This window comes from Hippocampus bargibanti, linkage group LG13 (assembly GCF_051943395.1).
Source record: "Hippocampus bargibanti isolate YZ-2025 linkage group LG13, ASM5194339v1, whole genome shotgun sequence".
Taxonomy (NCBI): Eukaryota; Metazoa; Chordata; class Actinopteri; order Syngnathiformes; family Syngnathidae; genus Hippocampus; species Hippocampus bargibanti.
Genome location: NC_142746.1, coordinates 19922633 through 19943601, shown reverse-complemented (window position 1 = coordinate 19943601; position 20969 = coordinate 19922633). Strand labels below are relative to the sequence as shown.

The 20969-nt window shown below is 39.0% G+C and overlaps 1 protein-coding gene across 2 annotated transcripts in view; it reads right to left on the bottom strand.

Annotated features, from left to right (window-relative positions):
- Window positions 1–20969, bottom strand: part of LOC148889666 (protocadherin-15-like) — a 239531-nt gene that overhangs the window by 146933 nt on the left and 71629 nt on the right. For both annotated transcript variants that reach the window (XM_089011774.1, XM_089011773.1), the window contains 2 exons: window positions 13931–14049; window positions 2401–2415 (listed from right to left, as the gene is read on the bottom strand). In XM_089011774.1, coding sequence (XP_088867900.1) covers window positions 2401–2415; window positions 13931–14021 — 106 coding nt within the window. In that variant the 5' untranslated portion in view covers window positions 14022–14049. The remainder of the gene's footprint in view (window positions 1–2400; window positions 2416–13930; window positions 14050–20969) is intronic.

The window sequence follows — 20969 nt, the reverse complement described above, 5'->3', positions numbered from 1 at the left end:
ACAAAAACAAAAAAATAAATTAAAATTAACAATATTAAAAAAAATAAAAACAGTAAAAAGTAAAAAAATAAAATAATGAAGGAAATTTAAAAATTAAAACATTAAAAAAAATAAAAAAAATAAAATTAAAATTAAAATTAAAATTAAAATTAACAATATTAAATAAAAACATAAAATAATAAAATAATAAAATAATAAAGGAAATTAAACAATTAAACAATTAAAACATTAAAACATTAAAACATAAAAAATAAAAAAAAATAAAAATAAAAAATAAAAAAATTAAAAATAAAAAATATATATAAATTACAATTACAATAAATGAAATTACAAATAAATAATTACATTTCAAATAAATAAATAAATAGCGAGTGCTTTTGAAACACGCACACAATGGGTGAACAGTGTTGGTTTGTCACATAATGCTTTTGCTTTTGTCAAGCCGACTAAATTCCCTCGGCGTTAGCTTGTAGTAAATTGTTGTTTTGCAAAATAATTTCCATACAGCTGAACCTCCATAGTAAGTCGTGCAATTTGGAATTGCATCGAAATGTTCTCTCAAAATTAACAAATAAATAAATTACATTTAAAAAGATATATATATATAGCATTTACCTTATGCAGACGTCAATTCATTCTGTACATTTTGGCTGTTTCATTGACAGTTTTTTGTGTTAATTCCATAAGTACCCTAAGGAAAAAAAAAAGATTGTTTCATAAAATCAGTAGTTTAATTTAAAAAAATAAATTCAATGCTGTCACGTCAAGTATGTTAGAACTCACCAAATCCTAAATTTATGTCTAGAAATGTGAACATTGAATCGAAAATAAGGTATGTTATCAAGTATCCTCCTATCTGGAGTCCGTCTGTCTAATTATCTTGAAACAAGCATGCATTGCTTCGTATTTTAAGAACTGCGGACGGCGAGGGTGTCTTGTTCGGCTTTCCTCAAAGGTCACATTGTACGTTTGTCTCTCATGTCAGCAAAGTGAGAGAGTGAGAACAAGCGCCAAGGAATACTTTTGAAAAGTGTGTGTGTTGTAATCAGTTTGAAGGAGTTTCAAGCTTGTGAGGGTGGCGCTAGGATAGAGTGATACCTTGGCTTACGAACTTAATTGGTTCCCAGACAGAGTGTGTAAGGCGAAAAGTGTGTATCCCAAAAAATAATTTCCCATAGGAAACCATTAAAATGAGATTAATTCGTTCCCAGTTCCCCATAAAACAATTTTCTACTTTCTAATTTTCTAAGCCTTAAAGATACACAAAACGTACCTTATTTTATGTATAATAAATGTGCTATGGTATTATAATTAAAGAAATAAGCTGTACTGTATAATAAAGTCGTTTTATTTACTTTTGTGACAGTGGTGGTGATGGAATGGAGTGTCCGGTTTCATCAGCATTAAACACATGATGAGGAACGTAGCCTTCTTCTTCCACCATCTTGTGGAATGTAGGTGCTTTCTCTGCGATAATTTTATCTAGTTCCTCATTAATTGTGTTCTGTTTAGCTGGGTTGATAGCTTTTCGCATCAGGTGTACAGATGGCTTGTGCGGGTTATTTGTGGAGCCTGATTGATGGGATATTTTAACCTTGCAGTCTACAGTCTGCCTTTCAACTATCAAAGTTGAAACTCTCTCACTGTCGCCTGCCTGTCTCTTTAATGTTTAAACCACCCCCATCACCGCTGCGTTCTTGACCAATCACGTGGCTTTAACCGAAGAACGGGGGCGGGGAATAGAGGACAAAAACAGTCGGCTGCCATTGTATTGTTAGAAGAACGGGCTCGTTCGCGAATGACACATGACCCATTGAGGCAGCTCTGGGACGAAAAAAGTTTGTATGCCAAGGTAAAGTTTGTATGCCAAGGTAAATTTTTCATAAATGTAACATTCGTAAACCGAAAAGTTCGTAAGCCAAGGAGTTCGTAAACCGAGGTATCAGTGTATGTTTATTTTGTAGGAGTCTGTCCGGTTTATTTTATTTGACTGCCTCCACATGGCTTCAACATAGAAACTGTTTTCTGGCATGAATTGTATTCAATTTGGGAGGTTCAACTGTATCTGAAAGAAAATTATAGTCATAAAATATTAAACAGACATACCACTAAAAAGTGGGAACAAAACAAGCAATATATTTATTTATTTTTTGCACAGCGGGTGGCCAGGTGGACGGCGTAACAGTGACAACGCACAAGCAGGGCGGGTTGAAGCGGCGGCGTGGGGGAAAAAAAAACCGCAGATGGAGGTCACGCGACGACGAGCTCACGGGATGCGAGTAATGAAAGAGGCCGCCAGATGGGACGGCGGGCAGGTAAGCCAATGAAAAGGGGGGGATTGAGGGGCGGGTGCAGACGAATACACGAGGAGGGGGAAACTAAAAACAACAGCCCTCTTACCCTCGTATTGCCAGTCTGAAGAGGTTAGTGGAGCCGGAGAGAAGCAGAGCAAAAAAAAAAAAAAAAAAAGCATAAAAAAGAAAAATAGCGTGAAACATTTTTTGGGGGGATTGAAAGGAGGCGGGGTCATTATATAAAATGGGCAGTTATTAAAAAAAGAGGTGAAACATCGGAGAAATGCATTGTGGGTTGGGACATTTACTCCTGCTGCCGGGCTGATTCACCGATCAATAGATTTGCGGCATCAACATGAATGTATTGAAATAAAAATAATGCTGAACAGACATTTTTTGGGGGCATTTTTGTATCAAGCAACTATGTTGAAATGAGTTGAGGAGCTTCAATTTAGTAACCAAAAAAAATTAAGGTCACTCCGCCGTGTTAGTGTCAAAGAACAAAGAACAAAACAAAGCGCTAACGTGGACAAAAGGCAAATGCTAACCCCTTGTGCCAGAGGTCTGACCAGCGCTTGAAAATAAAATGTATTATTATTATTATTATTATTATTATCATTAATATTATGATTCTTATGATGATGAATATTATTATTATGATGATGAATATTATTATTATTATGATGATGATGAATATTATTATTATGATGAATATTGTTATTATTATTATTATTATTATTATTATTATTATTATTATTATTATTATTATTATTATTATTATTACGGTAATGATGATAATGATGATTATGATTATAATATATTATTATAATATAGTATTATTATTATTATATATTATAATTATGAATATTATGATGATGAATATTATGATTATGATGATGATGATGATGATTGTTATAATAATAATTATTATTAATATTATTATTATTGTTATTGTTATTATTGTTAGTATTATTATGATTATTATGATGATTATGATGATGATGATTGTTATAATAATAATAATTATTAATATTATTATTGTTATTGTTATTATTGTTAGTATTATTATGATGATTATGATGATGATGATTGTTATAATAATAATTATTATTAATAGTATTATTATTGTTATTGTTATTATTGTTAGTATTATTATGATTATTATGATGATTATGATGATGATGATTGATGATGATTGATGATGATTATGATTATACTATATTATTATTATTATTATTATTATTATTATTATTATTATTATTATTAATCGGCACTCCCCCCGCAAGAAAAAAACAAAACCCGAACAAATTTGGGAATAGCGCTTCACGTTGCACTTTTCAATTCCCCAATAAATTAATCAATAAATGGCTGTGAATGAGTTAAGTTGAAGGAGGGCAACTAAGACAAAATTAAAGTCATCGTTCGGCAATGATCAAGCTTTTTAGTCTTTTCAAGTATCAAATTCCTTTCAGCACGCCATCACAGGATCTTCTCTTACACCACTCCGTGTTATCAGAGAGGCCGAAGCAGTCAGGCGGTCACTCAGCGACACCGGCTTAAGAGTCACGGTCTAAAGTTTCGCACCCACCTGCTGTCAGGCAACAAGCGCGCACATGAAATATGCAAAGGGGAACAACACATTTTAATCAGGTGCGAGGCCACGTTGTTATCCAAGAGACGTACGTGCACGGCACTTAAACACCAAATAGCCATAAACCTTCATGGGTTTTTTTTTTTTTTGCATGCATGATTGATTAAAGGACAACCGACAACAAAAACTGTTGAGCATCATACAAACATATTCTTTATCCTCTGCAAAGAATGGCTTATATTGCTGCGGCTTCCTGGGGAGCTGAAATTGCAGGACCCACATAATATTGAGTTTTAGGACGATATAAACATTCAGTGCAGAGTAAAAAAAAAAAACGTATTTCATCTGAAAAAAAAAGTTAATTCCTAAATTATATGGGTCTGGAGTTATCTGAGCTTGAAATTGGGAAAGGTGTACAAAACACGTGCAAACTTGAAATCTGATTGGTTAAAGCAACTGTTTCATCGCCATTGATTTTTATGCTCCAAGGCCTGCAGAACTGATTGTGAAGGCCTCCAGGTAAATTTCTCACCCCGGTAACAATTGATGGCTGAAATGTGATTGGTTAAACGCTTAAAGGACAACCGACACCTCCGGACAAGTTGCGTCCATAATTTGTAAAATCACTTCAAATGACTTCTACTGAGCGCATTTTACAAAGATTCCACCACATATAGCTTTATTTTACGTTTTAAGACTCTTACTGAATATTCAGGAAATCTTGTTTTTGAGTTGATGACGATCCCCTAAGTGACGTCACAGAGGGAACGCCCCTGACCGAGAAAGCGACACACAATGCATCTTGGGTCCTTCTTTTTCGTCTGTAAACACAGTGTGGATGGCGAAATTAGAAGGAAAACTACATAAATAACGCGATGGTGAATCGTGTGGCGCAGCCAATTGCGGTAACAAAGAAGAAGGTGTCAGTTGACACAAATTCCCAGGAGACAAATCATCCCAATTCCAACGGAGCTTGGGCGCCATCTTGTGCATTTTCTGGGACGCTACATTGGAGTCCAGACGCCTCAAAATGACATGGAAGGACTTCTTTAATCGATTGCAAACATGTATGCTTTCCTCTTCAGAACTACAGTAAAGTCTCGTTATATCGATATTCAAGGGAGTCCGAAAAAATATCGATATAACCGGGACTATCGATATATCCGACCCTGTTTGCATGTAATTTTGTCCGTGCGTGCATAGAAATAGTATCGATATAACCGGGACTATCGATATATCCGATATCGATATAACGAGACTTTACTGTATTTGAATCATATTCATAACTGGATGAGTAACAAGAAATCATCTTCTCCGAATCTGAACTCTTTGAAACTATTGTTTCGATTCTGGAGCACGGCAGTGTGTGACCAATGGTGATGTCACGAAAAAGGGGGCGGGACTTTCTGAATCTGCCCATTTCCGAACTCATTTTGTGGCAGTTTTGGAACACTTTAAGTAATTTTTATTGGTGTTTTGCATTTGACTAAAAATATCAGCCTGCGTGTTTTGGGTATTTTAGATGCTATAAAATGTTTTTCTGATGTCAGTTCGGAAACAAAAAAGATGGTGTCGGTTGTGCTTTAACCACCAAATAGCAATACAACTTCATATGTTTTTTTTTTTTTTTTTTGCATGCATAATTGATTAAATGAATCTAAATGCTGCTTTTGCGCTACCTCGCTTGAAAAAAAGCAATAACGGCTAATTCTTCAAATGCACTCACCCCTCACCACTCCCCATCCCCTGGGGTGAGAGGAGGGGGTGTCCAAAAATAATTATGCAACCTGCTCCCATCGACAGAAATGAAAGCGGAAGGTAGAGTCTCCCATAATGGGTGCAAATTGAACCGACTAAGTGGATAACGGTCGCGGTACGGTGTGAAGAAATAAACAAGCGGCTGCATTAAAACTTCACTATGCAAATGCATCCTGAGAATAGTAACCGTGAAGCAGACCCCCAAAAAAATAAGAGGGGAGATAAATGCGAGGAAGGAAGAGTGACGTAGTCCGTCAGGGTAGGAAAAAAATAAGAATGAGAAGGTTTCTTCAGCAGTCATCGGTACTTCTTTGAAGTTGTCGGACGTTTCGCTTCTTATCCAAGAGGCTTCGTCAGCGAACTAAAATCTTTTGCTGGTAGTTTTGGCCCTATATATATACAGTAAAGTCTCGTTATATCGATATCGGTTATATCGATAGTACCGCTTATTACGATACTATTTCGATGAACGCAAGGAGAAAATTACATGCGCGCAGGGTCGGATATATCGATAGTCCCGGTTATATCGATATTTTTTCGGACTCCCGAGAATATCGATATAACGAGACTTTACTGTATATATATCCCTACTGTCAGATTCTGCTATGATTGGTCCCTGCTCTCAGTTTCGGGGAAGCAAAGGACTACTCCCTGCGGCTACACTGATTACTTCTATTGTCCTGACTGATTACTTCTATTGTCCTGCTTGAGTATGGGGTCTACGACTGGCCTGATTGCCCCATTTGATCTGGTATCACCTTATCAGCATAACTAATGTTACATCAGAAGTCGCTTGTAGGATCGATCCAAATTGAACATCACCCCACCATGGCGATTTAGTGAAGGGTTTTGCTGTTTTGTGAAAATAGCTTCTTTTACTCCCTTTCAAACCATCTATTTTCTTTCGCTAAGATGAGTGGTTGCTAGCTTTTAGGTGCATATGTACTGCAGCTTGAGCTAGCTAATAGCTATCTATTCGCTAACTAATAGCTATCTATTCACGAGCTAATAGCTATCAATTCACTAGCTAATAGCTAGCTAGCTAGCGAATATATAGCTAATAGCTAGCGAATATAGAGCTAATAAATAAAATAAAAATAAAAATAAAAATAGCTAGCAAATAGCTATTAGCTCGATATTCGCTAGCTATTAGCTATATACTCGCTAGCTAGATAGCTTGCTATCTAAGTTATTTCGGGGTTGAGTGAACGCTGGCGCGTGTGGCTGCCGCTGCTTACCCACAGAAAAAACCTTATCCTGTGACTGTAAAGTGACCTTGACAGTTTTGAAAGGCACTTAGAAATGAAATGTATTATTATTATTATGATTATTATTTTGGTATAATTGCCGCCGCGTGAACCACTTTCTCTTTGCAATTTGTTGGATAAATGTATTTCTTTATGAAATTTTCCTTGATCAAATCCAGGTGGCTGCCCTCAATTTGACGGGTTAAACCACTTGGCTCCTGCTTTAAAGGGGTCGACGGGTTAAGGGAAGGCTGGCATCAGCACTGACCACCAATCATCACTAATGTCCGTAACCATTAGAACAAATTAAACATTGCTTGTATTGGTTTTATCATTATGTGCGGCAGATTTGTGGGATAATCTTTTTGTAATTTTTGTAAACTATAGAGTCAAACGACCTGTCAATATAGAGGTGGAGATTTTAATGTAGTTCATCCATTTCATGGTGTTTTGACATACCATATATTCTGGTGTATAAGGTACACCTTCAATCAATGACAAAGGTTTTCCGAATATAATACAGTAAAGTCTCGTTATATCGATATCGGATATATCGATAGTCCCGGTTATATCGATACTATTTCTATGCACGCACGGAGAAAATTACATGCAAACAGGGTCGGATATATCGATAGTCCCGGTTATATCGATATTTTTTCGGACTCCCTTGAATATCGATATAACGAGACTTTACTGTACATAAATTAATAATTAATAATTAATAATTAATAAAATTTCCAAATATAAGGCACACAACATTATAAGGCGTTACAGTAGAGACTAGAATCAGAATCAGAATCAGAATACCTTTATTCGTCCCACAATGGGGAAATTAGCTATTATTATTATTATTACAGTAAAGTCTCGTTATATCGATATTCAAGGGAGTCCGAAAAAATATCGATATAACCGGGACTATCGATATATCCGACCCTGTTTGCATGTAATTTTCTCCGTGCGTGCATAGAAATAGTATCGATATAACCGGGACTATCGATATATCCGATATCGATATAACGAGACTTTACGGTATTATTATTAGCTATTAGCTGTGTAGCTGTACGGCTATCTATCTAGCCAGCTATCTAGCCGGCTGGCTATATGGCTATATAGCTACCATTTTAGCTAGCTATCTATTAGCTATCTATTGTCTATCTATTAGCTAGCTAGCTTTCTATCTATTTGTGTTACTTCCGGGTTGAGTGCCGCTGCTCACCCACAGAAAAACTTATCATGTGACTGTAAAGTGACCTTGAGAGTTTTGAAAGGTGCTTACACATGAAATGTACTATTATTATTATTATTATTATTAATATTTCTACATGGGGAAATGAAGTCAGTGGCAGCTGACAGTCGTTGCGCAGGGTCATCTTTTGAAGAAAAGCAAGGGTTTTAGGTGGGTCTTATATACCGGAAAATACGGTATTTTAGTTGGTTTGTACCCAGTGTCATGTTAAGATAATGTGGGCCTACTTGTAGCCTTGGTTCAGGTTGAATCGATAGATTTTGGGGCTAAATGGTTTGTTGTGTCGGCACACCCCCCCAAAAAAAAATTCACAATTCCCACCAACTGGCCTTTAGTGGTAATCTGAGATTAACATGAGCTCGACATTTATTTGATAGACGAGTTTTTTATTACATTTACACTTTGTTAATGCATTAGAGATAGACGTAAGCATCAAATAAAACTCACCATATGGGCTTCTATGGGCAGATAACTGTAAAAGGCGTGGGTGGAAGAGTGGTGTGCCTCAGGAGTCATGAGCGAGTACTCAACACTTAGTATATAGGCAGCCCCCAAGAGAGAAGTTTTTAAGTAGGCGTCATAATTTCTGCCCTGTATCTGGCACACATAATACAACCGGAAAGACTCTTGAACCACAGGACTCTTACATTTATTTACATTTCACAACAGCAAAGTGATGAAAGTAAGAAGAAAGGAAAGGAAGAGGTAGAAAAAAAATACAGGTCCCCCAAAAAATTATTTTCTAAGACTTAAAACTACACAAAATATACCTTATTTTATGTATAATAAATGTGTTATGGTATTATAATTAAATAAATAAATAAACTGTACTGTATAATAACGTCATTTTATTTACCTTTGTGATGGTCGTTGATGGCTTGATGGAATGGAGTGGCCGCTTTCATCAGCATTAAACACGTAACCTTCTTCTATCACCATCTTGAGGAATGTAGGTGCTTTCTCTGCGATAATTTTATCTAGTTCCTCAATTGTGTTCCGTTTAGCTGGGTTGATAGCTTTTTGCATCAAGTGTACAGATGGCTTGTGCGGGTTGTTTGTGGAGCCTGATTGATGGGATATTTTAACCTTGCACTCTACACTCTGCCTTTGAACTATCAAAGTTGAAACTATCTCACTGTCGTCTGCCTGTTTCTTTAATGTATAAACCACTCCCCCTCACTGCTGCGTTCTTGACCAATCATGTGGCTTTAACCGAAGACTGGGGACGGGGAATAGAGGACAAAAACAGTCGGCTGCCATTTTGTTGATAAAAGAACGGGCTCGTTCGCGAATGACACATCACTCATTGAGGCAGCTACGTGTACGAAAAACGTTCATAAATTTATCGTTCGTAAACCGGAAAGTTCGTAAGCCAAGGGGTTCGTAAACCGAGGTACCACTGTATTTATCTTTTATTATTATTATTATTATTATTATTGAAATAAACTGAAGCAAAAGCAGCTCTTTCGGATTTAGTGCAATTTTCGACCACAGCAAACCACAACAATGAACGCACGACAACCTCTTTGGTACGATTAGCGCCATCCTGCTCTCATGTTGTTTGCAAGCAATGACGTATCGGCTCGCAAAAGACCTCGTGTGCGGAGGAGGCGTCAAATTATTCGCCCCTTCATATCTTTGCCGCAAAAAAATTTCACGGATCGATGCGCGCAGGCGGTCTGCACTATGTGGTTTCCTTTTTGCATGCCGAAAACAAAGAAGGCGCTCTAAGTCCCCTGCTCGCCGATCATTAACCGACAAGTCATCCCCGTGGAGAGGATGGGGCAGGGGGTAGGTGGGAGTTCTCGCCATAATTGCCCGTAGGTGCTTATTCTAAAGGGTCAAATTGGAAGGATGTGTCAGAAACGACAGGGAAGAGGAAGAGGGCGTGTGGTACTATTGATTGGCCATGGCGGATGCACAATAATTCCTGCTCTTTCATCGTAGATCAGCGGTGGGGAACATAAATGTTGGAAGGGAGCCATCAGTGCAACATAAAACAACTTTATTATACAATCCAGTTTATTTCTTTAATTATAATACCATATTACATTTATAATACATAAAATAAGGTATATTGTGTGTCGTTTTAAGGCTTACAAAATTAGAAAGTAGAAAATTATGTTTTATGGGGACCTGGGAACGGATTATTCTCATTTTAATGGTTTCCTATGGTAAATTAATTTTTGGGATACACACTTTTCACCTTACAAACTCTGTCTGGGAACCAATTAAGTTCATAAGCCAATGTATCACTGTATTGCACTTTTTTTTCATCTGTTTAGGAAGTGCGTGGTCCTATGTGCCCCCTTCTCCAGTAGCTCTGATGAAAAATTGCTCTTAGCCCATGATCCCTGTCATAGAGATTGGGGTGGGTGGGGGAGTCTTGTTTGTCTTCAACTTCAGACGCCTTCTTCACCTCTTTCTGAGGTTATGGGCTGCAATCATCGCCCCTCCCCCCCCAACCCCATCCCTCGCTCACACACAATCACCCACCAAAGAAGCTCCAAGCCAATTGGAAGAAAAATCCCTGCACGCTCAAAGCCCCGTCTAACAAGGAGTACCCCCTCTCCTCATTCTCCATCTTGTACTACCCCGGAGCCTGATTAGAAACCACTGGCGGACAGATTAGACCCCATCCGCTGTCAATTCAACACTCCCCATTTTCCAAAAGGCCGCTTGAGCCAGAAACCATGCGGCACATCTGGCCTCTAATCAGAAAATCCTCAAAATAGACAATCACCGGGAGTCGGAATGAATGTGTGCAGACAGAACGGCGACGTGGTCGTGACCATTGGAATATCGACTAATCCACACCCTACACTTTTATAAATCTGGTGTGTGTTGGTATAGGGATTAAGCGTCAGGAGGGATTTAGCGGCGATGTATGTGCACTTTACATCTGGACACTACGTGTCGGATTGGTGTTAGACCTTCGTTGAACTATCGGGCACGGTGGTGTTTAGCATCAATGGCCGGACAAGAGGTGCAAGGCGGGGTTTTAGCGTGTCAGGGGAAAACTCTCGGAATGAGATTAAAGCAGGGGAAGTCAAAACGAGAACATGAAGGAAGGGGGGATTACTAATGAAACATGAAAGGAGGTGGTGACGAAGACAAGGGGTTGAATACGCAATACCTTTGGTCTTTGAGATTAGCGCAGATGAAGATGTGCTGAGTCACAGAATGGACTGGAATTGGTTTTTTAATTTGTAATTTTAATTCCAGTTTGAATTATGTTTTGATTCATTTTTTTTTTCATTTTATGAGTTTTAGAGTTTACATTATTTTTCATTTAATATTATTATATATTATTTATATTGATAAACTGTAGATATTTAATAATGAATAATACCAATTAATAATTTAAATATGTGTATTATTTTATATAATTTTAATTTTTATGTATTTATGTTTTTTGAAGCATAATGAACGCTGGTGCGAATGGCTGCCGCTGCTCACCTGCACAAAAAAGAAATACGTGACTGTAAATTGTCTTTGAGAGTTTTGAAAGGCGCTTATAAATGTATTATTAAAAATGAGTTATTATTATTATTATTATTATTATATTATTATATAGCAAAAAATCGGGCAGTTCAAGTCAAAGGAAAAAATTGCTTCTTATAATAATAATAATAATAATAATAATACATTTCATTTGTAAGCGCCTTTCAAAACTCTCAAGGTCACTTTACAGTCACTGGGTAAGTTTTTCTGTGGGTGAGCAGCGGCAGCCACATGCACCAGCGTTCACTCAACCCGGAATAACTCAAATAAATAAAAAACCAGCTAGCTAATAGATAGCCAACAAATAGCCAGCTAGCTAAGAGATAGCCAATGGATAGCTAGCCAACTAGCTAGCCAGCCATTAGATAGCCAATAGATAGCCAGCTAGCTCACTAATAGATAGCTAACAGATAGCCAGCTAACTAGCTAGCTAGGCAATAGATAGCAATAGATAGCCACCCAACCAACCAGTCAGCCACAATAACAATAATAATAATACATTTCATTTTAAGCACCTTTCAAAGCTCTCAAGGACACTTTACAGTCACAGATAAGCATAGGTACTGTCATAAAAAATACAATCACACATAGAATACAATAAATAAAATATAGTTATTAATAGAAACAAGAGAAAGAGCTACACAGAAAATGCGATTTTAAATAGATGGGTTTTGAGATGGGATTTGAAGGTGGGAAGAGAATCGATCTTACGAATGTTGGGAGGAAGTGAGTTCCAGAGTGTGGGGGCAGAGCAGCTGAAATCCCTGTCCCCCATCGTACTGAGATGGGCAGGGGGGGGGGGGGCGCAAAACATGTCTAAAGTTATTTACATTTACAAAAAAAATAACATTCAGAGATTCACCCATATTGAAACACACCAGTGTCCAATATACAAATCCAATCATTCAGGCATGAGCTAAAGGCTAAAGGCGGCTCAAGGTGGGCAGAGGAAGGAGATTTACGAGTGAGAAGTCGTATTGAGGTGAGGCCAAAATAAAATCCACCCCTGCTCAAAAACTACACCCTCCCCGGGTAGACCAAAAGACTCACGTGGGCAACAGCAGCCTCAATCGCTCCGATTTAATGAGTAAAGAAAGAGAAATGAACGCTACGAATGCGTTTAACGGGACGTGGCGTGCTCAAAAGAGGCTAAATGTCAGGAGATGACATCACACGCTGCAACAGACGTACGTGACATCGTTACGTCATCTTTGCACTTTGCTTGCCGTCGAACGGCGCCGGTTGATTCGACGCAACAAAACGCTTCCCTGGCGTAATAAAATTGTCAGTCGGTGAAGCCAAATTACCAAAAAGATGTCTTCATTTGCATATGTTCATCCGGTTTCCTGTCATGTAACGAGAAAAGCGTGAAATAACGGCTGAAACACAATTAAACACCCACATGTGCCGCTGTCGTAGTTGCTCTGCACATAATTACAAGAATTAAGTCATGATAGAGAAGACGAGAAAGAAGAACCTGGGGCAGTGGTGAAAAAAAGGTAATTGAAACAGAATTGGAGTAAATGTTATGATCATTTAGAATAATATGACAAAGATGTTATCTGACACAAAAAAAAGTCACCAGGAGAAAAGTGTATGCATGAAGTGATTATTGTCAGAAAAAAAGAATGAATTTTACAGGGGGAAAAAAAAGGACAACCGACATCTCCGGACAAGTTGTGTCCATAATTTGTAAAATGGCTTCAAATGACTTCTACTGAGCGTATTTTACAAAGATTCCACCGCATATAGATACATTTTACATTTTAAGACTCGCGCTGAATATTCCGGTAATCTTGTTTTTGAGTTGGTCCGTACGTGACGTCACTGAAGGAACGCCCCTGACCGAAAAAAAAGGACACATTGTAGCAGTCCTTCAATCACGTCAATGCATTTTGCTGTGCTTGTTTGGTCTGAAAACGTTGTGTTGCACCAAAAAGAGGCAGAAGAGGGTGACCAAGCTCCATATAAGGAATTTATCACCATGTGGAAACGGGCTGATTAATTCCTCACAAGAGCTTGGTTGCCATGTAACCCCCTCCTCCCCGCTTATCTTGGTCTATATGTGAGACAAATTGACCGTTCGACTCGATTGGCCATATGTGAACATTCCAGGAAGTGCGTTATACAATGTGACGACAAGACAACTTTTGCTTTTTCAGTGCGGCCCTCATATAATACAATGTCAAGGGATGTCACGCAGCAATAATCATCTTTTGACACCCCTCCCCATCTACCCCCAACCCCCGTCAAAACAGCGCAGCTCTTTGACAAGATATTCAGCTCTTACCGTCGGTGTCCTGGCCCCAGACGGCGCTTAGCAAAGACAGGATGACCATTCCTGTCGCCAGCCATCTGATAAACCACCGGCCCCGTCGCATCTTCTGTCAAGCCTTATTGCCTGCCAACCTTGAGAGAGAGCGAGAGAGAGAGACAAAAAAAAATTTCAGTCATAAAAATTTCAGTCATAAAAATATGGTCGGGCAACACACAAACACCTCTCCTCCTTCAGTAGGCTGTCACTTCCCGTTTGAAGCACACTGAAGAAGAGAGAAGGCACTGGCAGTTTGGAATAAAGCTTCAGTCTTAGTTCCGCCTCAATCTTAATACTCCTGCAGCATTCTTCTGTTGTGATGCAGCGAACGGGCTTGACTCACTCCATTTGGGTTCTCATTGGGGCAATATCCGTACTCTATAGGGTTTGGTTCTGGAGAACGAAGGCCATAGGTTAGCCTAAACGCTAAGGTTAAGGTTAAGGTTAGGGTGAGGTCTTCCTTTCATAACTTCTTGCACACTGCAAGAATCCAAACTAAGGCGCGGAAAATCCTACTGGACCCTCCGCACCCTGCCCACCACCTTTACTCCCCTCAGGCAGGCGCTACCGATCCATGCGCACCAAATCCAGCAGACATTTAAACAGCTTCTTCCCCCAAGCCATTAACTCTTTGAACTCTTTCAACAGTAGCCAAAATGGATCTGTATAGTGCCACTTAGCAGTTTTTTTTTGACGACGATACTAGTGCAGCGTGTTCTACCGGAAACAAATTCCTTGTGTGTTCTACATACTTGGCAATAAAGATGATTATGATAACTTTGCTGCTGTGAAATGTAAATGTTTCCACTGCGAGACTTCTTCTTTTCCTTTCGGCTTTTCCCTTCGAGGGGATCGCCACAGCAAATCAGTGTCCTCCATCTTCAGAGGTTTGATCTGCATGTTTTTTTGGCCAAGATTTTACGTCGGATGCCTTCCTGACACAACCCTCTGTATTTATCCGGGCTTGGGACCGGCACAAGAGGACTTATGTCCCTTTGTGGCTACAGAACAAGCAACTCGCTCAGTAAAAGGCTCCCGAACACAAAATGGTCATCAGCATTACAAGATGATTTCAAGATGGTGCCGCGAGAGTGGCGAGCTTTCTAGCAACTCCTCTATTTTGTTTTCCTACTTATTTCTTTCCTTTCGTCTTCCTTTCATAACTTTGCTGCTGTGAAATGTACATTTCTCCACTGCGAGACTAATAAAGGTAAATCCAATCCAATCCAAATACAGTGATAACTTGGCTTAAGAAACTTAATTGGTTCCCAGACAGAGTGTGTAAGGCGAAAAGTGTGTATCCCAAAAATAAATTTCCCATAGGAAACCATTAACATGAGAATAATCCGTTCCCAGGTCCCCATAAAACATCATTTTCTACAATCTATAATAAATGTGTTATAGTATTATACTTAATAGAAATAAACTGTACTGTATAATAAAGTTGTTTTATTTACCTTTGTGATGGACATTGATGGATTGATGGAATGGAGTGGCCGGTTTCGTCAGCATTAAACACTTGATGAGGAATGTAACCTTCTTCTTTCATCATGTTGAGGAATGATCCCTTGCAGGTGCTTTCTCTGCGATAATTTTACCTGGTTCCTCATCAATTGTGTTCTGTTTAGCTGGGTTGATAGCTTTTTGCATCAAGTGTACAGATGGCTTGTGCGGGTTGTATGTGGAGCCTGATTGATGAGATATTTTAACCTTGCAGTCTACACTCTGCTTTGAACTATCAAAGTTGAAACGCTCATTGTCATCTGCCTGTCTCTTTAATGTTTAAACCAACCCCCCTCACTACTGCGTTCTTGACCAATCACGTGGCTTTAACCGAAAACTGGGGGTGGGGAATAGAGGACAAAAACAGTCGGCTGCCATTTTGTTGTTAGAAGAACGGTCTCGTTCGCGAAAGACACATCACTCCGTGTATGAAAAAAGTTCCTATGCCAAGGTAAAATTTTCATAAATGTCACGTTCGTACACCGAAAAGTTCGTAAACCAAGTTGTTCGTAAACCGAGGTATCACTGTATAATTAATTATGGGACTTTTTTTGGGTAATCCAAACCAATGCATCCTTTAAACAGACTGTATTCAACCTGATGAGGTCCTACTGCATTTATTTACAAACTGTTTTTTTCCTCCTGCACACCATTTAAAAACAAATTTAAAGAGTCAATACCAATTTTTCCAGATTGAATGTTACGGGTAATTATCTTGCTCGCAATCGGTTGGCTGCATCTTTTCGCTGTGGATGTCTAAGGTGATTTTGTCAATTAAATTAGCAAGTGTATCTCAGAAGAAGCAACGCAAGCGAACACAAGCTATGTCATTCTCCGCTTCCAAGTTTGCTTGAATGATTGTCAAAAAAAAAAGACAGAAAAGCTTTCTGATGAGTTAGAAAATATTTTGCAAGTCAGGTTCTCTCTGGAGACTTTCAATTTGAATACATTTTGACAGAAATTCCTACCGTCGCAATGTTAAAGGCTGCCAATGCGTGTATAAAGTCACATCGTTCCAATTTGTTGAACTTTACGGACTGTTAAACCTCCACTACAACTTTTTTTCACAGCAGGTAGATACTCCTCCTGCTGAAAAGTGACATGGCGTGAATAAGTGCGCCTGTGATGACAGCGTCATCAACCTTAAAGGACAACCGACACCATTTTTTTTTTGTTTCCTAACTGACATCAGAAAAACGTTTTGTAGAATCTAAAATACCCAAAACACGCAGCCTGATATTTTTAGTCAAATGCAAAACACCAATAAAAATGAGTTAAAGTGTCCCAAAACTACTTCAAAATGACCTCGGAGATGCAGAGTCTTCGAAGGTCCCGCCCCTTGCCTTGCTCTAGAATTAAAACAATGGGTTCAGATTCGGAGAAGATGCGTTCTTGTTACTCATCCAGTTATGAATATGATTCAAATAGTTCTGAAGAGGAAAGCATAAATGTTTGCAATCGATTAAAGAAGTCCTTCCATCTCATTTTGAGCCATCTGGACTCCAATGTAGCGTCCCGGAAAATGCACAAGATGGCGCCCAAGCTCCGTTGGAAATGGGATGATTTGTCTGCTGGGAATTTGAGTCAACTAGTATCAAATAGTAGTCCTGGTGCAACGCGCAACGATTCACCATCACGTTATTTATGTGTTTTCCTTCTAATTTCGCCATCAACACGAAGTTTTCAGACCAAACAAAGTACCCAAAATGCATTGTGTGTCGCTTTCTCGGTCCCGGGCGTTCCTTCAGTGACGTCACGTCAGGCATTGTCATCAACTCAAAGACAAGACTTCCTGAATATTCAGCGCGAGTCTTAAAACGTAACATATCGCTATATGCGGTGAAATCTTTGGAAAATACGCTCAGTAAAAGTCATTTGAAGTGATTTTACAACATGGAGTTAAAAATTGCTTTTGCTGGATCGAGTCGGTAAATATGTGATGGGCCATGACAGTTAGCAGCTAAATGTTGCTTCAAAGACATTTGACAGCTGAGGTGGATTATCGGTGTTCTTTTGTGTGTGAACATAATTTGAACTAATTTGAATAATAATTTCAACTAAGGCATTATAATAAAATGATAATACCTACAATCCAATACTATAACAACGTTGTCAATCACTTTTCCACACTTCTCTTTCGGGAGAAAACATTGCTGCAGTGAGGGCCTCAGTAGGACGCATCTTTTTGGGTCACCCTGTACATATAATTTTCAAAAGTTTGTGTTTGTTTGTGATAACCTTTGTTTGTATCCTTTTTTCCCCCAAATTTTACTGATCTCATACATCTTCATTCACTCCGCTAAAGTCATCCCAAGGGTAAAACTAGCTTGCGACTCCACCATTGCCTGTTTGTCAGCTTCCATTCCACCCGCACGTCCTTTCCAATCCAGCCGGATCAGTCGTGACACCAACCCTCTCGCTGACCCGCTCACACTCGATACACTCTAATTGATTAACAAGCAACGTATGAGAGGTCGCACCCTCAACTACAGCTCGACTAAAGACAATTCATTTTGAGTGATCAAATCATGTTGACCCTAATCTTGAAAAGGAGCTCTTTGGGGGGGGGCCTCAAGATGTCAGGTAATAAATAAAATAAAAACAGTAAACACCAGGACGACAGGGAATGAATGGTGACAACATTCACATTCAAAATGGTTCTCTTTATCTCGCTCTTCCATGGGAACGATGAAGGGCATCCATCTTGTGACGTTCACTAAAGCATCTTTTTTTTTAATTATTATTTTTTTTACAAAAGGTGCCTTTGGTGATGTCCCCCGTTTATTCCCATTGACAGTCAGCAGTTACAATTTCTAGTGGAGCAATTAAAAGAGCATATTGTGCCAAACGAGAATGTTTCCAAAATGAGGGCTGCCTAGTCATGAATAACTGATGAGCTTAATTTAGTTTTCTGTTGACCCAACGAAAAGATGGCCGTATGTCTTCAAAATAAAACAATAGCAGGACGCAATACTCAGTAAAAACAACTCCCCTGCTCACTTTGCGTGTCCATAAAAAGATGTGAACCTGCTCTGTCCTGACCAAATGGCTAGCATTAGCAATTGATGTTCAAACAATTGTTCCACTGAACCAGGATTGCTATTCTAGAAGGTTCATTTCATTTATAAGCGCCTTTCAAAACTCTCAAGGTCGCTTTTCAGTCACAGGATAAGTTTTACTGTGGGTGAGCAGCGGCAGTCACATGCACTAGCGTTCACTCAAGCCAGAAGTAACTCAAAGAAACTCAAGAAAGTTAGCTAGCTAATAGATAGCTAATACAGAGCAGACATACAGACAGGCAGACAGACAGACAGTTGTTTTTGTCGAGCCTGCTATTGTTTTATTTTGGTAGCTTTCCACTTCCATTTTTGTGTTGTTCCCTTTTTCCTGCTGCCTCAATTCAATTCTTGACCAAACAATTTTGTATGAACGGTGCCTTGCAATGGAGTCCATTTTGTTAAAACGTTTGATAAAATGGGGGCACGAGCCCAAGATCGTACATAGCATTAACTTCACGCAAGCTAACCGCACATTTTCATCCATCCATCCGTCCTTTGTTTTCGGCGCTTGTGCTAGCTTAGCATCTCTATTAAACTGAAGCCTACCGCGGCTGTCACAAAGCAAGAGCCCGGGTTCACCCTGAACTGGTTGCCAGTCCATTGGAAGGCTCATACGGACTATGTATTACCAATGCTAAAGGTACTATAGCATAACTAATAAAGAGGCTTTATGAAATAGCCGAACCGCTATCTAAGGGCATTTAACCAAATTGAAAGGATTACTCTGCGGGGAAACAAGAGAAAAACTGTTTTTTAGTCTGCGGCGTTAAGTACCCTGGGATAAAAATAAGTGTTGATAATTACAAGGCTTTTGATAATTGCTTGCTAAACTGTGATAAACATTCACGCTGAATCACAGAGCGCAGTTTTCACACACTAACGATAATGAAACCTGCTCCGCTGAAATAAAAAATCCAAGTGTTAGGGACTTTTTTTTTCTTCCCCCCAACCCGGGGTAAACCACCCCCAGCTGTGTAAGCGGCAGGCGCGGCAATAAAGCGTCTCAGTGAAGTTGGAGGAGGAAAAATTGCTATTTTCAAAAGGCCTGACGTCCTCATCAGTCTCACAACCAACATCCCACCGCCTCCTTAACGCAGGTAATAGAATATAGACGCTGCATCAACAGCCCGTTGCCGTGAGAGTATTTGTGTCAGGCTATCAACGTGAGCATCTAACAAATGACCCAGTGCGCCGAGGCGCGAGATATCAAGGATTCGATAGCATAGAATTTACTGTAGGATCAAAACAAAACAAAAAAAAGTCACTTATGAATTCCAACAGCTAAAAAATTGAGGACGTTTCACCTCGAAATGCTTAGATTTTTCATTGGCTTTCCTTTTAGCATCAGCTAGCTTGTAATTTGTCATTTTGCGAAGAATACCAACGTTAATATTTTTTTTTAATGTTTCTACGGATCAGAGTATTTTTTGCAGCTCCTCTTGTACACCGCCCAATGAATTCATGAATGACAATTAAGTCACCTGTGTCATGTTTTTTTTACAAATTTGCAGTTTTAGTCCTCCTCATGGTGTACTACTATTTTTTTGCTATCTATTAGCTATCTATCGAGCTATCTATCTATTACTTATATGGATATCTAGCTAGCAAGCTAGCGGTCTAGCTCACTCTAGGGTTTTTTTTTTTATAGTTTTGTTAAAGTAAACTTATATACATCAATATAGTGAGCTAGCTATCTGTCTATCTATTAGCTATTAGCTTTCTATGTATTTGTCAGAGATTTTCGATCGGACACTCTGGTCGAAGGCTCGGACCCAGAAAGATTGTCGCTACTGCCGGCAGGAGACGCAGCCATTCATGACAGACGCCTGAACTCGGCAGCGCTCTGCCAAGCTATTTATTGAGAGTGATACATTAGTAAAACATAGTTTTCTTGATTAGACTACCACACCCCTTGAGTTCCAAGCACGAACAACTGTAAGCAATAAAACATTGTCTCTTCCATGAACCGATAAATGTGTAACCTGGCTAATGAGCTCTTCCTGTGAAGGAGTTTCAAGTCGTAAATTGCTCCGGTTTCCCAGTTTGTCCCAGTTTCCCAAGTCCTAAATTCTGTCCAAGGCCAGATCTCCTAGATGAAGATGACAGTTTAACAAGCTGTGTCTGTTGACCTCAGATTGACCCCAGGTTGTCCGTGCTTCAATTGTGTATTGGAGTCACACATGTTGACTAAGCATATAACAGCATGAAACTTTTAAATATGATAACTTCTTATTCACCGTCACTATTTGAGTTACTTCTGGGTTGAGTAAACGCTGGCGCGTGTGGCTGCCGCTGCTCACCCACAGCAAAACGGATCCTGTGACTGAAAAGTGACCTTGAGAGTTTTAAAAGGCGCTTATGAATGAAATATATTATTAGTATTAGTAAGTCCATAACACAGAATCAGAAAGTCTTCAATAGTACCACAATGGCGGAAATTTGAGGAATTTTAA